The following is a 19,395-nucleotide window of genomic DNA, read 5'->3' as shown; positions in this document are numbered from 1 at the left end:
ATTTGAAGGGAGAGAGACAGCAAGAGAGGGAATACAAGCAGGGGGAGTGGGAGAGGGAGAAGCAGGCTTCCTGCTGAACAGGGACCCATCCCCCTTTCCACCCATGCGGGGCTTGATCCCAGGCTCCTGGGATCATGAACTGAGCCAAGGCAGAGGCTTAAGGACTGAGCAACGGGGTGGGGGTGGGAGGGTGGGGTGGGGTGGCTGTTCACTTGTAAATTTTAAAAGCCATCGAAACAACTGTCATCCTGGCTTCATCCTGCCAATAGATAAGCTAAATGAAATTCCTTTTCTAAACTTTTAATTAAATAATATTAGTCTTCTGACACCGTCTCATGGCTACTCCCACCTACCATGCAGTATCTCTTAGTATTTTCCACAACATTTAAGTTTGTTCCTGTGAAGATTTAGAACTTCAATGACAGATTTTTGTAATATTATTTTACACTAGTATTTCAGGATCCCAAGTGGTCTCCAGGTTTTCAGATTTCCACTAATCATGAAGAAAAGAGGAAAAAAAACTCAGGTAATGTGAACAAGACCACATTTAGAGATTATGGCACTTTACATTAAAAGACTGACCAAGTAACTTACACTCTATTCCCTTGAACAATATCCACATAATCTTCAGATCGAGCATAATATCCATCAGGACTCAAGGCTCCCCAGAAGTTGGACCACAGCTTTCCATGACGAGTTACGAGAGGTGCAATGATCTTTCTAAAGACAGCGTGAAAAGAAAAACAAATCCAAGTAATTATTTATTCTTAAATTACCACAGAATTTTGTTTTGGGCTTAGCACGATACATGCAACACTAAAGTTCATTTAATACCTATGTAATGAGTTCAAAAAAAAGTAAAATAAAAGAGAAACAGGAATTTCCACTTTTTCTTAAATAAGCACACTGCTGATTTTCAGTGATGTTTCTTAAGAGTAACAAGAAAGGCAAAGTAATTGAAAATGGTAATGAAAGCATAAAAATGACTTTTAAAAGTACTTATATCCAACTAAGTCAAATTACCTTAATTATTTAATTATTTTAAGCATTTCAGAAATTATACAAAATGAAATAAAATATTTTCATTGTCATTGAAAAGACATAACAATCCCTCGTGCACTGAAGTACCAATAAATATTTGTTGAATAAAAAAATGAATAACGATGAGCTGAGATATTTGTAAATAGGCCAGTTTTCCTAAAGTTAAGTCCTGAATTACTTTAAAGTATGTTTCCTTTTTTTTTTTTTTTTAAACTTTTAAAATGGGTTGTGCTAGTCCTGGCAATACTGGACATTCTTCTGGCCCTTCAACTACTTAAAAAAAACAAAATAGAGGTTAATTGCCATAGCACCCTGTCTGACTACCTACCAGTTCCTTTGAGACAAGCACATGTTACAAATTCAAAATATGTCAGATTTTTTTCTTAGGCAAATCTGATTTATAATGTGTCAACACTTTCCAAATGAGGTAATTCTGAGATTCTTCTGGAATTACTTTAAAAACGAAGTGAATTATAGTGGTGTCAATTTTTAAGAAAAGCTCACCCAACTCTTCCATGAGGAAGTTTATGAACCAGGTATTTGCCACAAAAAAACCTATACTCCAGTCCTGTGAGCACCAGGGGTGCTTTTTCCCTTACCTACAGAAAAGTGAAACATAGTTTGTAAATACTTATCATTCAAAATAGTGATTTTCGTTATTTTTCCTGGTTCCTACTAAAAGGAAATGTTAACCAGAAACATTTAAATGTTGTTTTGTTTAGAATATCTATAATATTAGAAATGATAATATAAATTAGAATTTACATATTATGTTAATTTGAGGAATAATTCAATAGTGATAACTGATAAGATCGAATATATACTAGAAAAACAAATCTTGTAATTTATAATCCCAGCTGCCTTCCAAAGAAGGTTGGGCAAAGAAATGGAACTCAAAATCCATCTTAAGTGTGCCTCAACGTTTTGTTTTGTTTTTTTTTTTTTCCAAATATTCTATTTATTTATTTAACAGAGAGATACACAGCAAGAGAAAGAACAGAAGTAGGGGGAGTGGGAGAGGGAGAAGCAGGCTTCCCACAGAGCAGGAAGCCTGCTCCATCCCAGGACCCTGGGATCACCACCCAAGCCAAAGGCAGACGCTTACCAACTGAGCCACCACCCAGGCACCCCTCAACGTTTTGAGTGCTGAAATACAGTAAAGCCCCTCATCCATGGTGTCACTTTCCATGGTTTCTATTACCCAGGGCCAACCATGGTCCAGGAGCAGATGACTTCTTCTGATGAATCATCAGATCAACAGTAGCTTAATACTAAGTCACAGTGCCTGTGTCATCCACCTCCCTTCATCTCCTCACACTGGCATTTTATCATCTCACATCATCAAAAGAAGCATGAGTACAGAACAAAAGGATATTTTGAGAGAGATCGCATCCACATAACTTTTATTACAGTATCTTGTTATAACTGTTATATTTTTATTATTGCTGTTAATCTCTTATGTGAGCAATTTATAAATTAAACTTTATTGCAGGTCTGTAAGAATAGGAAAAAAACATAGTGTATATAGAGTTTGGAATTATCTGTGGTTTCCGGCATCCACTGGAGGTCTTGGAACGTATTCCCTGTCGGTTAAGGGGGAACTACTTTATCAGAATAGCAGTGGGGGATAATGAATTACACTACATTACTGAAGGAGTAAAATCTGGAGTAAGGCAGTGAATAGGGGAGATGGGAAAAGAGAGCTGATGAAATGCTGGAAAGCTACATGACCTAAGATGCGATCCATCCCTTGTTCCTCTAACCTTCAGTCAAGTCTGCTAAATCTCACAAATTTTTGTTGTATGCAAATTCTTTACGAAGACTATATGCTTGGATACAGAAGCAAGAACCATAAGTATCATATGAACCTAAACATTTGATCAGTAACAGAAATTTATGGAATTGGAAAAATATCCTAAGTTTTATTGGCCTTTCAAGGGCAATGGCCCCAGAAGGCAGTTGAGTTACTTATGAAGGAATTTTTTTTTACAAGGTTTAAAACATTAGATTAACATTAAAGGGATATATATATATGTTAAATACATAATATGAATTCATTAAATGGTTCACTGTAAGAATAAGTACCTGCAAAAGTGTCATATAATAAAAACATATAAGTATTATCTTAAAAATGTACATTCCAGGGATGCCTGGGTGGCTCAGTCAGCTAAGTGACTGCCTTCGGCTCAGTTCATGATCCCAGGGTCCTAGGATTGAGTCCCGCATGGGCTCCTTGCTCAGCAGGGAGCCTTATTCTTCCACTGCCTGCCCTGCCTGCTGCTCCCCTGCTTGTGCTCCCTCTCTCTCTCTGACAAATAAATAAATAAAATCTTTAAAAATAAAAAATAAAAATTGTACATTCCATAATATTGAATTTAAATCAAATTAAGAAGCAATTAACAGTGCAAATTCAAGAAAATATTACTGAATTCCGCTAGGTTTTAAGAGTCACAAATTGCAACTCAATCCCATATCTCTAAGGTAGGCTGTTCTTCCTTACTTAAGGATCAAAGCATTATTTATATGTTTTGAAAAACTGCTTGCAATTTATAGATACACAGTGGGGCTGTATATACAGATTAATACTAAGCAGTCTTAGATTTTGAAGGAATAACTGAATTCTCAAACTGGCAAATCATGACATATAGAGGAGATTAGTACAGCATAACAGATTTCTCATATATTTTAGTCAGCAAAATAAAAACAGTAATTCTAACATTTCACTGCTAACCATACTATTTGCTAAGAGAAAGAATGGCATTAATATATGTAAACATACTTAAAAACAATACCTGGCATTTAGTAAGCGCTCATTAAAGGTGGGCTATTAGTAGGAGGATTAATGACTACTAGTAGCAATAGGTGTAATATAATAAATAATGATTAATATCATGATAAGCTGATATAGATGATTTTTTCACATTTCAATTTCATTAAATAAAAACAGTCACTGCCGAGTAATAATTACTAGTTCAGTACTAAATAAAATCACGGATCTCTGAAATTTCTTTCAAATTCTAAGAACTTAGATCTCTGTTTGCAGTAACTTTTTAGGTCATAAGTTTTATGAAATTCTACTTCAAAAATATGTACAGATAATTTAAAAATTCCAAATTTACAGATATATCATGATTTCACATTACTTTTAACAGAAAAATAGGTCAAATATAATTGATAAACATTGCATTTGTGGTTGTAACTAATATTAAATACTTCTAATTTTCATTAGGTTGTTTTCTATTTAACTTCTTTAAAAGAAAACTAATCAGAATTTTAAGTTTGTAATGCACAGAAAATAACTTCATGTGATTTCCCTTAATTCACTAAGCACAGGTATGTAAGCATAGTGTGTCCACATAGACACAGAAAATGATTATCATTTTAAAAATAAATTGACAATGAATCTTATGCAGTACCTGTTTTGTTCAATCAAAATTTTTAAGGTCTTTGGATTTGTCAAAACAACATCTGCATCCATACTAAAATAATAATCACAATTTTCATCCTGACGGCAAAAATCCCTAACATTGAAAAAGAAATAAGAATTAGATAAAACAAATAGTTGCTAGTTGAAAAATGTCAACATAAAGCTTATATATAAAATAAAGTTTCTCTACCGTATTCTTCTAATCAAAATAGTAAGACAGTCTCCAAAGGGATAAATATTGTCTTAGATTTCAAAATGGTCAGTTTATCAACATAGATATTCATATGGAGATCAACACTAAAAATTTTAGGTCAAGTATAATACATTTTCAAGCTACTAAAAAGTTTAAGGCGTAAAAGACCCAGTCAGAATGGCAATTTAGAAGTTAGTACTTAGACCTCTCTAAAAGGGAAACATAGTTTATCTCAATATATTTATCAACAACTTGTTTTCACAAATCAAAATGTTTTTTGCACACATATACATACACACAGTACAAAATCTCGCTTATTCAACAACTCAGTTTTAAGTGAAACTTGGAGATACAAATGTATTATTGCTGATAACTGATACCTAGATATTTAGATATACAAATATCTCGGAGATACAAATGTGTATTATCAATACTTTTTAAACTTGATTTGCATGGAATTCTTTCTAAGAAATTTACTCCCCTGCTTCTTATCAGGGGTCATGGATTATGATATATGTTTTTCTTGGTAGAGTCTGTAGCATTATCATCAGGAACTAGAAGGAAAGAACAACTTTTGGTATACAGGATGCTTTCAAGTATTAATGGTTTCTACATTTGGGGCTCTCACCTTTTGAGCTCCACTCCCTCACTGCTAATCCTAGTTACCATTTTCCACCATTGTCAGTATGTATCCCTATTCCACATTTGTTTCTACACAACTATCATATAAGTCAGCAGAGAGGAAACTTTGCTAAAACTTTGTGCAAAGAAATAGAGAAATTTTTTTTAAAGTTTTGTAATTATGTATGATGATAGATGGTAACTAAACTTATTTTGGTGATCATTTTTCAAAATGTATACAAGTATTGAATTATTATGTTGTACATCTAAAGCTAATATATGTGAATTATACCTCAATTAAATACATAAATAAAAGAAAAATAAAATAGCCAAAATTATTTTGGAATAAAAACTGAAGGAATTATACTACTTGATTTCAAGATTAATATAAATCCCTGGTAATAAAGTGTGGCATCGATCTAAGACCAACAGAAGACAGTAGAGAGTTCACGATCACTCATAAATATTCAGTAAATTGATTTTTGACCAAAGCCAGGTCAATCAAATAGGAAAAGAAAGCCTTAAAATAAAAAGGAGTGTCGAAACTACTGGAATTCCTTTTGCAAAGAATAAAATTTGATTCCTACTTCACTCCAAACACAAAAATATATTCAGGATGAATTGTAGATTGAAACATCTTAAACATAAATGCTAGAACAATAAAGCTTTTAAAATTCCAAAGGATGTTTTCATGACATTGGAATAAAAAATATTTCTTAAATAGAAAATAAACCCAAAAAGCACAAAGCATAAAATAAAAAAAAAGAGAGAGAAATGGAATTTTATTGAAATTCAAATTTCTTCTCCTCAAAAGACATGGTTAAAAAAGTAAAAAATCAAGCCACAGAATGGAGCAAATATTCACAAAATATCATACACACCCCTTGTATACAGATTATATAATGAACTCCTACCAATAAACAACAAAAAAGACAAACCAATGTAAACAAAAATGCACAAAAGACTTCAACAGATACTCCACAAATGAATACATACAAATAGCCAATTAATATACAAATAGGGAATTCGTTGTCAGGGAATTAAATTAGAATCACAGTAAGATATTTTTGTTACCCAATAGAGTAGCTAAAATGAAAAAGATGGACAACATAACTGTTGACAAATGTGAAGCTGCCAGTGGTCTGAACTACCTTGCTGTCAGGAGTGTACAATGGTATAATGGTTTGGAGGACTATTTAGCAGTTTCTTATAAAGTTAAACATACATTTATTCTAACCCTCCACCCTAGTTAGTCTACTCCGGGGTATTTTCCTAAAATATATTGAAGCAAAATATGTACACACATACACACAGACATATACTTCTAATAAGGAGTCTTCATTAGCAATCTTATCCAAGTGGCTCCAAACTGGATATGATCTAATTCTATCAATCGTAAGTATAAAATCATTTGTGGTATGTTCATATGACAGTCTTAGTGATGAAAAGAATGAATTGCTGATAACTGTATTGACATGAGTGAATGAAAATACATTGTACTGAACCAAAGAAGCCAGACACAACAGAGTATATTAAAAAAACTTAGAGAAAATAAGTTCCAAATGTGGATCCAGGGTATTCTCCAATGAATAAGTTATGGAACCATTAGTTTTGTCTTTCTGAGGCCCGTTGTCCTGCCTATATCTTTATTCTCACACAAGGCACTACCCATCACTCTGTACTGTGAGCTTCCACAACACATGAGAACATCTGAAGAGAAGTCACATGACTTATTCACCTTTTTCTCAGCAGCTCTTAACTCACTGCTGGCATATTCAATTAACATTCACTGAAAAATGGTTGTTTTATTATAACCAGAATTTTACTAGTGATCTGGCTAAACAAAGAACCTAAAACTTTCTTTGGAGGGTTATAGTTTTATCTAGATTAGTAGGTGGCTAGAAAATAGGAATACCCTTCACACCCCATAATCTGAAACACACATTTTCACCACACATAATCTTCAGATAGTAAACATTTAAATCACTGCTACCACAACCATACTATTGATTTGTCTAAGTATTTTTTTTAATATCTTATTTTAAGTAATCTCTGCTCCCAACGTGAGGCTCAAACTCATGACCCAGAGATCAAGAGTCATATGCTCTTCTGACTGGGCCAGCCAGGCACCCCTGTTGGAGTATGTTTTTAAATCTTGATCTGCAGTTCAATTAATAGTTTGATTAAATATGTTGACTCTTAGCCATATCTATCTTTCTCTCTATATATATATGTATATCTATATGTATTATGTACGTAATTTCCATTGCCTTTTACAAGTAAATACACACAAATGTAGATATAGTGTAACAGTAGAGGTGTGCTCATGAGCATACACAAGTACATACGCGTGCACACACACACACACACACACACAGAGTTGACATACTCAAGTTCAGGATACTAATTTTGAAGAAAAGTTGTTTTTCTTCACATTTCTTTAGTGATTACTTAATTTGATTACTTAATTTAGACATTTACTTAATTTACTTAATTTAAATTGATTAAAACATACATTCCCATGTTTCTGGCTTCAGCTTGACTTAGATTTTCTTCTGGTCCTACTATTTTTATAGTATTGATTTCACGTTTAGCTTTATCAAAAAATACTTTGATGTCCTTTTCATGATAAACTTCCTGTAATATATTTTAAAAATGGAAAATTAGTGTGAAAATGACAATAGGATGACTGAAATATTCAGAAGTATTCATATGTAGGTTTGGCATCATATTCAAAGTCGTGAATTCCACAATTAACATATTCCCTCAATTACAGATGAAATAACCTATATCAAACACATTATATTTAAATGTCACCTAAATATCACATGAAGAATCTAAAATAGGTATACATCAATATCTTATAAATAGAAGATACACGAGATTTTTCTAACATCTACTCCTGGACACGTACTTGAAGAAATATTTAAATCCTGAGTGCTACAAAATGTTTCTGCTTGAAGGAAAAATGGCTTGTAGACTGAGAATTTCAGACATGTGCTTTAAAACATCCAATATAAAAAAAAAAGTCTATTAAACCTAATAGATATTAATCTAAGTTATAGATATAATATTTTATAAAATAAGTATTATAACACTCTCTGAAGCCAGAGAGAAAAATGGTCATATATAAAATTGTATTTTTACAAAAAGTAGGTAAAGTTTAACAAAACTTCGTTGATAAGGAAATATAATAGGAAATCATGAACATAACACTCATCAAATTAGTATGATTCAACTATGCTAAAATTTAGATAAGATTATGTGTGTCCAACATTAGAGCATTTCAGGGCTTTTTGTGTATTGTTCCACTAAGTTATTTGAAAGATTTTCACAGTTTGTTAAAACTACTTATAGCACAAAAGCTGCACAGAGTTAATTTTATATATAAAAAAAAGAGAAGACAAAATCCCCTCTCACCACAAGGTCCTATGAAAGGAGGAGGACATAAATATAATGACACAGTATATAAAAACAAAACATTTCAATGTAAATAAATATGACGCATTTTACGAAGCAAATGCTAAATGATTCACCTTTTAAACTAATTTTAGCTGGTTTTCTGCAAATTTAAAATATTCTCTGGAAAAGGCAAATGATAAGCTGACATGTACATTAGGAAGAAAGAACAACATTAAACAAAAAGCATTGGGCAAAACAGAGAAAATGCATACTTCATAGTTATTGTAATTTTCTAGAAGATGTTAAGTGTCAATTGTTTTAACTGGAAAGAGACAAGTAAATGGGAAAATATTGAGGAAAAATGTCTTTAAGTTTAGATTATATGTGGGAGGTTTGGGGGAGGTTCTGATTATTTTTGGAGGAAATGACAGTATCAAAATCCTTTGGGGAAGAGAATGCCATTGTGTGATTAATCAAAACAATACAATATCTGGAAGCTATTTTCAGTTCTGATGTCACAGTATTAACTTAAACTGCAAACAATTTCATGACCAGTTCCATCAAAGGTCCTAGAACTAACCCAAAGGCAAAGGAATATGAGGACCTTTGGCATTTCTTCACTTATATATTAAGCTGAGCCATATGAAAGTAGCTGATATTCCACTATTTTGGGTCTACAAAATTGGGTTTCATGGAACTCACTCCAATATTGTGATACTAGTTTCCAGACTCTAAAGTCCTTAGGTCCTAAAAAACCGGGAAGTAATTACTCCTCAAATTCTCCACTGTATTTTTAGCTCAATGGGTTATTTTAGACATAAATAAATAATAGCAAATAGTTCCAAAGAAGGTCAAAAACAATTTTCACATAAAATATTCATTTCTCAAATACTTACTTTGTTATGAATAAAGAGTTTAAGTGCGTCTTTTGGGTAATCCATTGTCAACAATATGTCCAGAAATCGAGGTAGGAAAGGGGTTGGTTGTTCGATAAAAACTCCTATTGTTACATTTGGATGGACCTTTGTTTTATGGCAAACATAAAAGCAAATTATTACTAGTGTGGATGTACTCTAAATACTATTTAAGTCTTAATCAATACAACATAAAATATATTAGGAATATGAGTTCAACACAATCTGCTAAATTTAATTGTCCCATGGCAATTGTCTAACACTTTGAATACATTCCTATGGCCCCCATCAAAGTGATTTACCCAATCATATCTTGACATTATGACTTAAGTTTGAGGAGGAAACTCACTATCATATTTATTACATAAAAGTAATAAAGGAAATTGCCTACTCTACCATTCAATGCTTCCTTTAAGACAGTTTTTAAAGAAATGTCCTTCAGATCTGAATCTACTTATCATCTTCATCTAAGAATCAGAATGCTAATTGTGTTTCCCTTTTGGTTTCTATGGCTTGGAAATTCAGCGTTTAATTTGTAGCTCAGATAAAGCAATCATGGAGGTCTTGAGTCTTTATCTCTATCTTTAAATATTTCCTTTAATCTCCTTTATGGATAGTACTTTATTTTGCTTCATTATTATATATAAGAAAACTATTTTCTTTCACTAACATAGTTTATCTTGTTCAATCTATTTCTATAGATTTTTAAGAATTCTTTTGGTTATGTTTTAGAGGATAGTTTATCTTTCATTCATTGCAATGAGAACTCTTGAAGTAGTTATTATTATTTGTTCATCCTTATGATGAGCAACACTTACAACAAGTAAAACGTTCCTGGCTTAAAAAATTTACAAATGGTTGGGGAAGACCAAAACGTAAGTAAATGACCATGTAATAGTGTTATTATCAAAACTATATGAAAGATTTTGTTATAATGCCTTTTTAAAACATGTCTTAAAGCCTGAATTTAAAGATTAAAGATTTTTAGAAGTATCTTATATGTTTGTACTGAATTAGGTACCTCCTCTCCCATCTTTTCATGATGGATGCCTCATATATTTCTGTTACCTGGATCATAACTTAATATTTGTTTGCACTGAAGTACACCTTATATGCTATCGTACTTCTTTATCAATTTATTCACTCACCCAAATATTTATTACTGAATAAAAGAATACAAACAACTAAAGACAAAATATCTACCCTCTAAGAGTTCTCAGTTTAAGAGGGGAAATAAATAAAAAGAAGATTACAACTCTCCCTTATTAAATGAAATAATACATTTCATAATAACTTTAGAGTTACTTATTATTCCAAATTTCCACATGAGGAAAATGGGATTTATAGAAATTAAGCAACTCAGAATACGTAATTAGTAGGTAAAGATCAGGGTTTCAATTTGTTACCTTTTCATTATCCATCTAAGTTTGTTTTATATATTAATGATAATACAACAGTTAACATATATTGAAGGCTTAGCACTTCATATGTATGTATAATTTATACATATAAAATATTATTTATATAATATTTCTTTTTATAGAAAGAAACTTGCCTATGGCCCACATCTAAGAATATGGTAGGCCTGAGATCTTAACTACCCACATAATTTTAATTTTTATATCCCTACTGCATAATAACTAAATTTTTTTTAAATTTAAGTAAATATATTTTAATTTAAGTAAATATTTTTCTATCTTTGCACAAGAAAGTTTATGTAAAAGAAGACCGAACAGATAAAAAGCATTAACCCTCCCTCCAAAGGACAACGCTACTTTCTGCAAAAAAGATCAGGATGGATTTTTAAACATCACGGTGCTGCTTCATTCAAAAATATTCTGGCACTCTTTCCAGATAGGAAATATTCAGTTTGTTATTTGAGAGACCAGCCAAAAAGTCTTATTTTTAAGAAAAGTAAGGCTCTATTCAGAAGTTCCTAAATGTGCACAAGTTACTTTTTGTCCTCCTTTCAGACAGTGATAAGCATAGAAACTAATTCAGGAACTTCAGTTCTTTCCAGTGAGAGTATTTTATATTCGCATGGATCCAGGAGTTACCAAGATCATATAACTGGGAATTTTATTTTTGCTTATATTGGTTCTACCTATCTGGCATGTGGTAGAAACGCAATAAACCTATGATGAATGAAGGAAAGAATCAGTCTTAATGACAAAATCATCCCTAGAATCCAGCTGTTCATACACACAATAAGTCTTCCGAGTAACGAGCAATTTCTTGGAAGAAAAATGTTACTATAAGATATCCTAAAACTGCTCTGGTTGATGACAGAAGAAGGATGCATCAAAATGTTCTACAGGTAAATATTATTTCTAATTGCTCCTTTACCCTCAAGGTATAAAAGATAAACTACAGCTATAATTGTCTATGAAACATACAGCACCGTGCCTGGCATATAATATGTACCTGCAGTGGTCAAGAATACAGGGTCTAGAGCCTGACTGCCTACATTCAAATCCCACCTTCAACGCCTAAAAAAACTGGATGCCGTTAAGCAAAATTACTTAATTCGTATGTACTTCAGTTTTTCATTTGTAAAACTGAGTCAATGGTACTTAAGAGATTTTGTGAATTTTAATTGAGTTACTTTATGTAAAACACTTACAATAAGGTATTTAGTTATATAATCATATGTTATTTTTTAAATCATCAATTTTGAAAATCAAGCACGGAGAGTACTAGTCAATACAAATGCTAAAGCATTTTTTCCTCAGTGTTTTGATTAAGTTAGCAGACTAAAATAAAACAAGAGCATCCAATCATAACAAGCTATTAAATATTAACAACTAAGTCTCTTTTGTTGGGATCAATTACTAGCCAGTTTTACTTTCAAAAACAGTTCAGAAACACACAAATCTAGCAATTTTCTGAGTCATCATGTTTTGGCTTTATAAATCCATTATCTACCATATCACTAAAACTATAAAATAACATGCTTCTTTTGAAAAATCATTGCATTTCATGACACTGTGCTTTTTATTTCTACATTTCACACATAGTCAATTCACTCACATCTACTGTTGACAAGTCAATGGTATCCAGATCACAAAGAGTGCAGCCATTATCCTGCGTCCATGCATTTGGTACATAGTTTCCAAAATAGTTCAGGAGAATCTAGTAAATGAAGGAAAACTGTATTAAGAAAGTAAGCCTTTCCTATCAATGTGCTTTCATTCCATAAACATCTAGTTTCAAAGCAGGTTTTCTGCATTAGATAGATTCCTTAATAATTCTGCTAACATTTAGCACCTAAAGGTATACACTGAACTAAATTCTCTCCAGATGATGAATCATAAAATCAGGGCAAACTTTGTCTAGAAAGGCCAAAAAATTATTTATAAATCACAAAGGTCACTTTATTTCAGTATGTAAGAAATAATACCAGATGAGAGAATTTTTTTTTATACATTTTTTTAAGGTTTTTATTTATTTGACAGACATCACAAGTAGGCAGAGAGGCAGGCAGAGAGACATGGGGCAGTAGGCTCCCTGCTGAGCAGAGAGCCCGACGTGGGGCCCGATCCCAGGACCCTGAGACCACGACCCGAGCCGAAGACAGAGGCTTAACCCACTGAGCCACCCAGGCGCCCCCAGATGAGACAGAATTTAAGAAATACGTCAAATAATGAAACACAGTTTTAATTCAGTTAATGAGACTTAGCAAAAACACCACTGATAAGAGCCGTCATGGGAATTGTAATTTGGTAATAAGATAAGAATGATGAGAGGCCTAGTGCAGACACCTGCAGTGGATGGGGGTAGTGCCAGTGTAATCTCTTGCCAACCATCACCACACAAAACAGGTATTATATATTTACCTTATCACCAAAAAGCACTAAAGTCTTCCAGGAAGCTCTGCGACCTATGACTATAAACTAGGCTTCTGGGCAGTGGTTCAGGGGCACTGACTTCAGGAAAAGAAAGCTTGCAGATTAGAACAGATCTAGAACAAGGTCCTAATTACTGCCCCCTAGCCCCCACAAATACTATAAACAGTAAACTGAAGTGCAATACTGCTTCCCCATCTACCCCTTTCAGACCACTCAGAGCATCTCCTTTGTAACTCATCTTCCCCTCTCCTAAGGCATCTCCTGGCAATCATTTCACTTGTAAAATCTGAGTCGCTTGTATGTGTTTTGGGTGGAGAAGAAAATGAAGATAGAGACATAAACACTAAAATATGAGCCCTCAAACAAATCCTGAGTATTTCTAGAGTGTAAACATTATAGGGGAAATCCTGATTTACTTTTTAAAAAATCAGCACACTTTTCTACTGCAATTTCAATACCTGAAGTGGTATGAACATCTGTAGTTTTTAAATTTTTATGTTTTTATTTCTTTTCAAAAACTATTTTACCTCAAGACAGTGAAGCTGCAGCAAACTAGCTTTAGCTGTGATTTTATAGTACTGTGAAAAGGAAGCACGTAAAATCGTCACTATGCTTATAAAATCATTAAGTTTTCATTAGAAAGGTGAGATAAACTCAAAAGAAAAACATGTCAATATATTAAAGATGGTCAAAAATGTACAGAAGTGCCAACTGGATTTTTCTAGCTTCCTAAGACCCTAAAAGATCCTCCAGTTCAGAATACATGAGGTAATTAGTCTAGTACCATTTTTCCAGATTCCTCTCAAATATTTCAGATACCATCCAGATATTTCTACTGTACTAAAACTGAAACAAATGTTGTTGAAACAGTACAATATTCATTACAATGAGAAAATCTTTGTGTAATCTGTAGAGTATGATCATAGGATGTAGGATTATAGGAAAAGTAACTCATTCACATCTCTTTTGAACTACATGATAATTCAGAAAACAAATTACAAGGCAGGAAATATGTACACATGAAATTCATTAATGACATTTCAAGAGTCAATATGGTCATTTAAATGTGCCTCTAAAGTAAAAACAAAAGTTTTGCTATTGTCAAATTACAAATGCAAACATTAATCATTCACATTCTATATAATATGGTTTTGAAGGAAGAAAAAAGATTCATTTGAAAATGGATCCTATACTAAGCATTACTTCTAAAAGAAATTTTTTTTTTTTAAAGATTTTATTTATTTATTTGTCAGAGAGAGAGAGAGGGAGAGAGAGCAAGCACAGGCAGACAGAATGGCAGGCAGAGGCAGAGGGAGAAGCAGGCTCCCTGCTGAGCAAGGAGCCCGATGTGGGACTCGATCCCAGGACACTGGGATCATGACCTGAGCCGAAGGCAGCTGCTTAACCAACTGAGCCACCCAGGCGTCCCTCTAAAAGAAATTTTAAAAACCTTTTTTAAAGGCTAGTGGGAAATATAATTTGTTTTTGTTTTTTTTTAAAGAAGAAAAAACATCCCCCAAATAGTTGACCATATCTAGAATTCCCAACAATGTGTAAAGACTGGCACTTTCCTCATCTCAGAAATCTCATAAAAATTAAATATTTATTTCATGAATTATTGATCAGTCTATTAGAATGCTTATGGGAATGTGAAAATGATCAATCTCTTTTAAAAGGTTAGAGCATAAAAGGCATTACTTTTAGTTTTCAGAATTAAGACTTTATTTTTAACCGTTCCACTTTCTACTTTTTATACCTCAATTTAATTTTCATAGATAATTAAGATATTTTAAAAGCATTACTTTTGACTGGACACCTCTCTCCTTTGGATCTCTCACTATACACGGAGAAGTTATCCATCACCCACCTCCCCCTTCATTTACATCTGTTTTCTTCATTAAAATCCGCAGACATTTATGCTGGCAGCTTTGGAAAGTTCAGAAAACTGTTTCTGTAGTTTGGCTGTTCCGGGCAGTTCTCAGCTACTAGGTGGTAGTACTTCCCTGATCCTTCTTGCACAATTATCAAACCCTTTCCAGGAATGATGTCATTTCATTGGCAGAGAAACTTTTCCAACCAACCTTTTCTTTTCTGTTTCTTTTCTTTTTTCTTTCTCTCTCTCCCACTCTTTCTTCCAAATCATCCAATTATTCAAGGTCATACTGACCAAGTATGTACAAAATTAACGTTCCTATTTTTATTGCAAATTAGTTTCAGAAATGCTTATTTTCATGTGCAAATTAGGTGATCGGATCTTCTTCTGTTCAATCTTAGCTTCTATAAAAATACCACCAATTTCATGATTACCTTAACATGTATATTATCTGATATTTAAAAGAAAAGGTTAGGTATCAAAGTAAGCATCTTATGATGTGTTACTAACAGTAAATGAACTTCAAGCATAAAAAGTAAAGTTTCAGCCAGAAATCACAGTTCCTGTCTAAAAACTTATTTATATCAGATTCTATGTATCTAACCAAGTATGAAAATAATTATGTAGATAACATATTTCAAATAAAATGAAACTTTGTTTTAAATAACACATTTTAAATAAAATAAAACTTTATTTTAAAGAACATATCTTAAATATTACTTAAAAACAAAATTATTTACATATCATTATGAAAACAAATGAAAAGTATAATGCCTATAGATATAGACTGAAAGGACATAAAAATGGAAAGAAATCATGAACAAAACAATATCAAAGTGTAGGTCAGTGGAATAAATTGATTTTTTATTAATTAAAAAATTATATATATATATAATTTAATTATAATTAAAAAATTTTAATAGCATGAGATTTAGAGAAAATAACTAACTTTAATAACTTCAGTCCACAAACACATTAAAAACAATTTATCATTTACAGATTATGTTCAATTTTTAAATGAAAAAAATGGCTGAAATATTATGTTAGGTCAATGTTATGGTCCAAAGACACTGACATTATAATCACCCTTTACCAAATAAAATAATAAGTAAAATTAACTTACAAAAATTCATACAGAATATCCTTTTGCCTTTCATGATGACTAAAAAAACCAAGTTTGTTTCTAGAGAATAATTTGCTTTCTTTCCCCATTAGCCTGGATGCAGGCTATGTTCATGTGTCTCTAACTTTAACATAATATTATTAAATAAGGTATCAACATAAAGTAAATGTTTACTTACATGATCTTTTCTCAGATGTTTTTGTTATAATAAGTATATTTTTTTAAATTAACATATGATGTATTATTCGCTTCAGGGGTACAGGTCTGTGAATCATCAGTCTTACGCAATTCATAGCACTCACGAGAGTGCATACCCTTCCCAATGTCCATAACAAATATAATTTTTATAATAAAAAAAATTTACTTCACTTTGTTGCCAAATAGAATCCCAGGAATATACACGAGATGGGATCGTTTCGGAGAAAATAAATCAGGATCCTCACATGGCTTGAAATGCCAGAAACTGTGAAAGCCCAAACTGAGAATGTTTCCTAGAAGACCTAGACCAGGTCTTTCTAAATGTACTGAGGATTAGGGCTCCTTTTCTTATGAAAAGTCCTAAATCAGTCACTCTGTAAAACTCTGGGTGGCATCATCCTGAGAACTGGAAAGGCACTGGTGATGACATTGCAATCACAGAACATCAGGCCTTTCCCACAACAGCTGAATTCTCATGGCTAAGCCCCCTCTTTCAAGATATTGACATTTGTTTTGTTTTGTTTTAACAAAAACAATAACCTCAATGAATGAATTCAGAATGTTTTTCTTTGGAAAAAAAATCAATCAATAGGTAAACTTAATTTTAAAATCCAGGAAAAAGCACAAAATCACAAAATTAGGACTGGTAACGAAAATAAATCATAATAAAGAGGAAATTAAGATAATCACTGTTTCAACTTTATGGAAGTATATTTTAATATACTTGAATAAAGTGCATGATTGTCTAGGAAAATATAAGATATTAGAAAAAGGGAAAGGATGAGGAAATTAAAACAATGAATTTACATTTGATTAAAAAAATTACCAAGAAGCAGCAGCACCCTACTTAGTTATAAAAGATGTCTGGTTGTGCAAAAGCCCTGGCCTAATTGGCACTAAGGGTCTCAGACAGAGAGCTAAAACAGACACCATGAGCGTACGTGCACACTCACAAACACACGTGCATGCACACACACACACATCCTGTAAAGTGCTTCATAGATAAATCTGTCCGTTTATCTGCTTATGGAGAGTTCCAGAACCCACCTCAATTTTAAGAATTTTTGCCCTTCCAAAAAATCATCTGTCTTACCACTTCCAAGAATAATGCTGGGTCATTAGATTGTTCCTATACTCTAACATTTTTTTTGAAAGGCTAATATATGCCAGACATGGGCTGGACCCTGGGGAAACAAAAAGTAAATGGGATAGATATGATCTCTATAACTCCTAGGCTAAAGGCCAAGTAAGAGAGACCAAAAAAAAAAGTAAATTTCACCCCTGTCCAGCGTGTGGCAATATGTACTGTGACAGAGGAAGTTCCAAATATTATAAAAGTATGCAGGAGACCTAAGTCTTTAGTCCTTAGTCCTAAGTCTTTAGTCCTTTAGTCTTTAATCCTTTTAGACACCTAAAAGGTGAAGAAGATTTAGTAGGTGGGTAGAGCAAGTGGGAACTGGGACCAGAGATGTGAATGAAAGGCAGGTATAGAAGATTTGTAGAAAGAGGAAACACGAAACTTGCAAAGTTCAAAGTAATTCAGTATGGTAGGAGTTGAGGGAGAGAAAGGGGGAGAGAATGAGTGAGTATGAGAAATGTATGTGTGGGTATTTGTAGGGTCAGGAGAGGGGGAGTAGATGCGATGGTGACCACTAAACCCGGAGTGAAATTTTAAAAAGAGCTTTAAAAACCAGTTGAGAGGGGCGCCTGGGTGGCTCAGTGGGTTAAAGCCTCTGCCTTCAGCTCAGGTCATGGTCCCAGGGTCCTGGGATCGAGGCCGGCATCCGGCTCTCTGCTCAGCAGGGAGCCTGCTTCCTCCTCTCTCTCTGACTGTCTCTCTGCCTACCTTGTGATCTCTCTCTCTGTCAAATAAATAAATAAAATCTTTAAAAAAAAAACCAAACCAGTTGAGAATTTGGATCTTTACCCTGAAATCCACAGAGGGCATTACACAAATAAGTGACGTGACTGGCTTTCTGCTTTAGCCAAATGCCCTAGTTCCAGGCTCCTGGTGGGTGAATGTGAGGGGTGGTAGGGTGCAGGTGGCATGAACTAAGGAAGCTGTCAATGGGACTGAGAATATTAGACAAACCCCCATGTACAGGAGTCAGAAAAAACAGCTCTTGGATTGGGAGTGGGAAAGCAAACAAAACCTAGTTTCCAGTTAACCAAATGGATGAAAGAGGAGGCAGAGCTGGTCTTAAGCTCCAGGTCTCATACGATACACAAATAAACCTACCAACTAAGTATTCAGACATGGAGGTCAAGGAAGACACAGGGGCTAAAGCAAGGCTTGGAAATCACCAACATTAAGATAGGATTTGCTGACGTAGGAATGAAGCAAATTAACCAAGAATTTGTGTAGAAGAGAAAAGGAAGATGTCTCAGACCGATACCTGTGGAATGCTTCACTGAAACTAAACTAAGTAAAGGGAATGCCCCCAACCACCCCCAAATCACCCCCCAACACACAATGTGTCAGATTTTTTAGATTTAATAAAGAGAAAAAGAGAGAGAATCAAGAGGCCAGAAAATTAGTGGACAAACCAGCAGAGAACTGTGCAAACAAAGAGAAAGAGTTCCAAGTGGGATGAACATGGTCAAATGTTATCTTTGGGTAAAGTAAAAATCAGGGCTGAAAAGGATGTCACAACAGATGTCAGCGGAGCATTTCCTGATATGGTGGGAAGAGGAACTAAGGCGGCAGTAAGCTGTCTCTACTTTAAAGAATGTGGCTGTGAAGAGGGGGGAGACA

The 19,395-nt window shown here is 33.4% G+C and overlaps 1 protein-coding gene across 2 annotated transcripts in view; it reads right to left on the bottom strand.

Annotated features, from left to right (window-relative positions):
• The window catches only part of LOC111148521 (procollagen-lysine,2-oxoglutarate 5-dioxygenase 2), a 96,976-nt gene that overhangs the window by 12,052 nt on the left and 65,529 nt on the right, over positions 1-19,395 (bottom strand). For both annotated transcript variants that reach the window (XM_022505145.1, XM_022505154.1), the window contains exons 8-12: positions 12,629-12,730; positions 9,581-9,706; positions 7,798-7,919; positions 4,458-4,562; positions 595-720 (exon numbers count right to left, since the gene is read on the bottom strand). In XM_022505145.1, the coding sequence (XP_022360853.1) occupies positions 595-720; positions 4,458-4,562; positions 7,798-7,919; positions 9,581-9,706; positions 12,629-12,730 (581 nt within the window). The remainder of the gene's footprint in view (positions 1-594; positions 721-4,457; positions 4,563-7,797; positions 7,920-9,580; positions 9,707-12,628; positions 12,731-19,395) is intronic.

This window comes from Enhydra lutris, unplaced genomic scaffold, assembly GCF_002288905.1.
Source record: "Enhydra lutris kenyoni isolate GAN:26980312 unplaced genomic scaffold, ASM228890v2 scaffoldscaffold2, whole genome shotgun sequence".
Classification (NCBI taxonomy): Eukaryota; Metazoa; Chordata; class Mammalia; order Carnivora; family Mustelidae; genus Enhydra; species Enhydra lutris.
The sequence above is the reverse complement of the archived record's forward strand: the minus strand, read 5'-3'. Positions and strand labels throughout refer to the sequence as shown.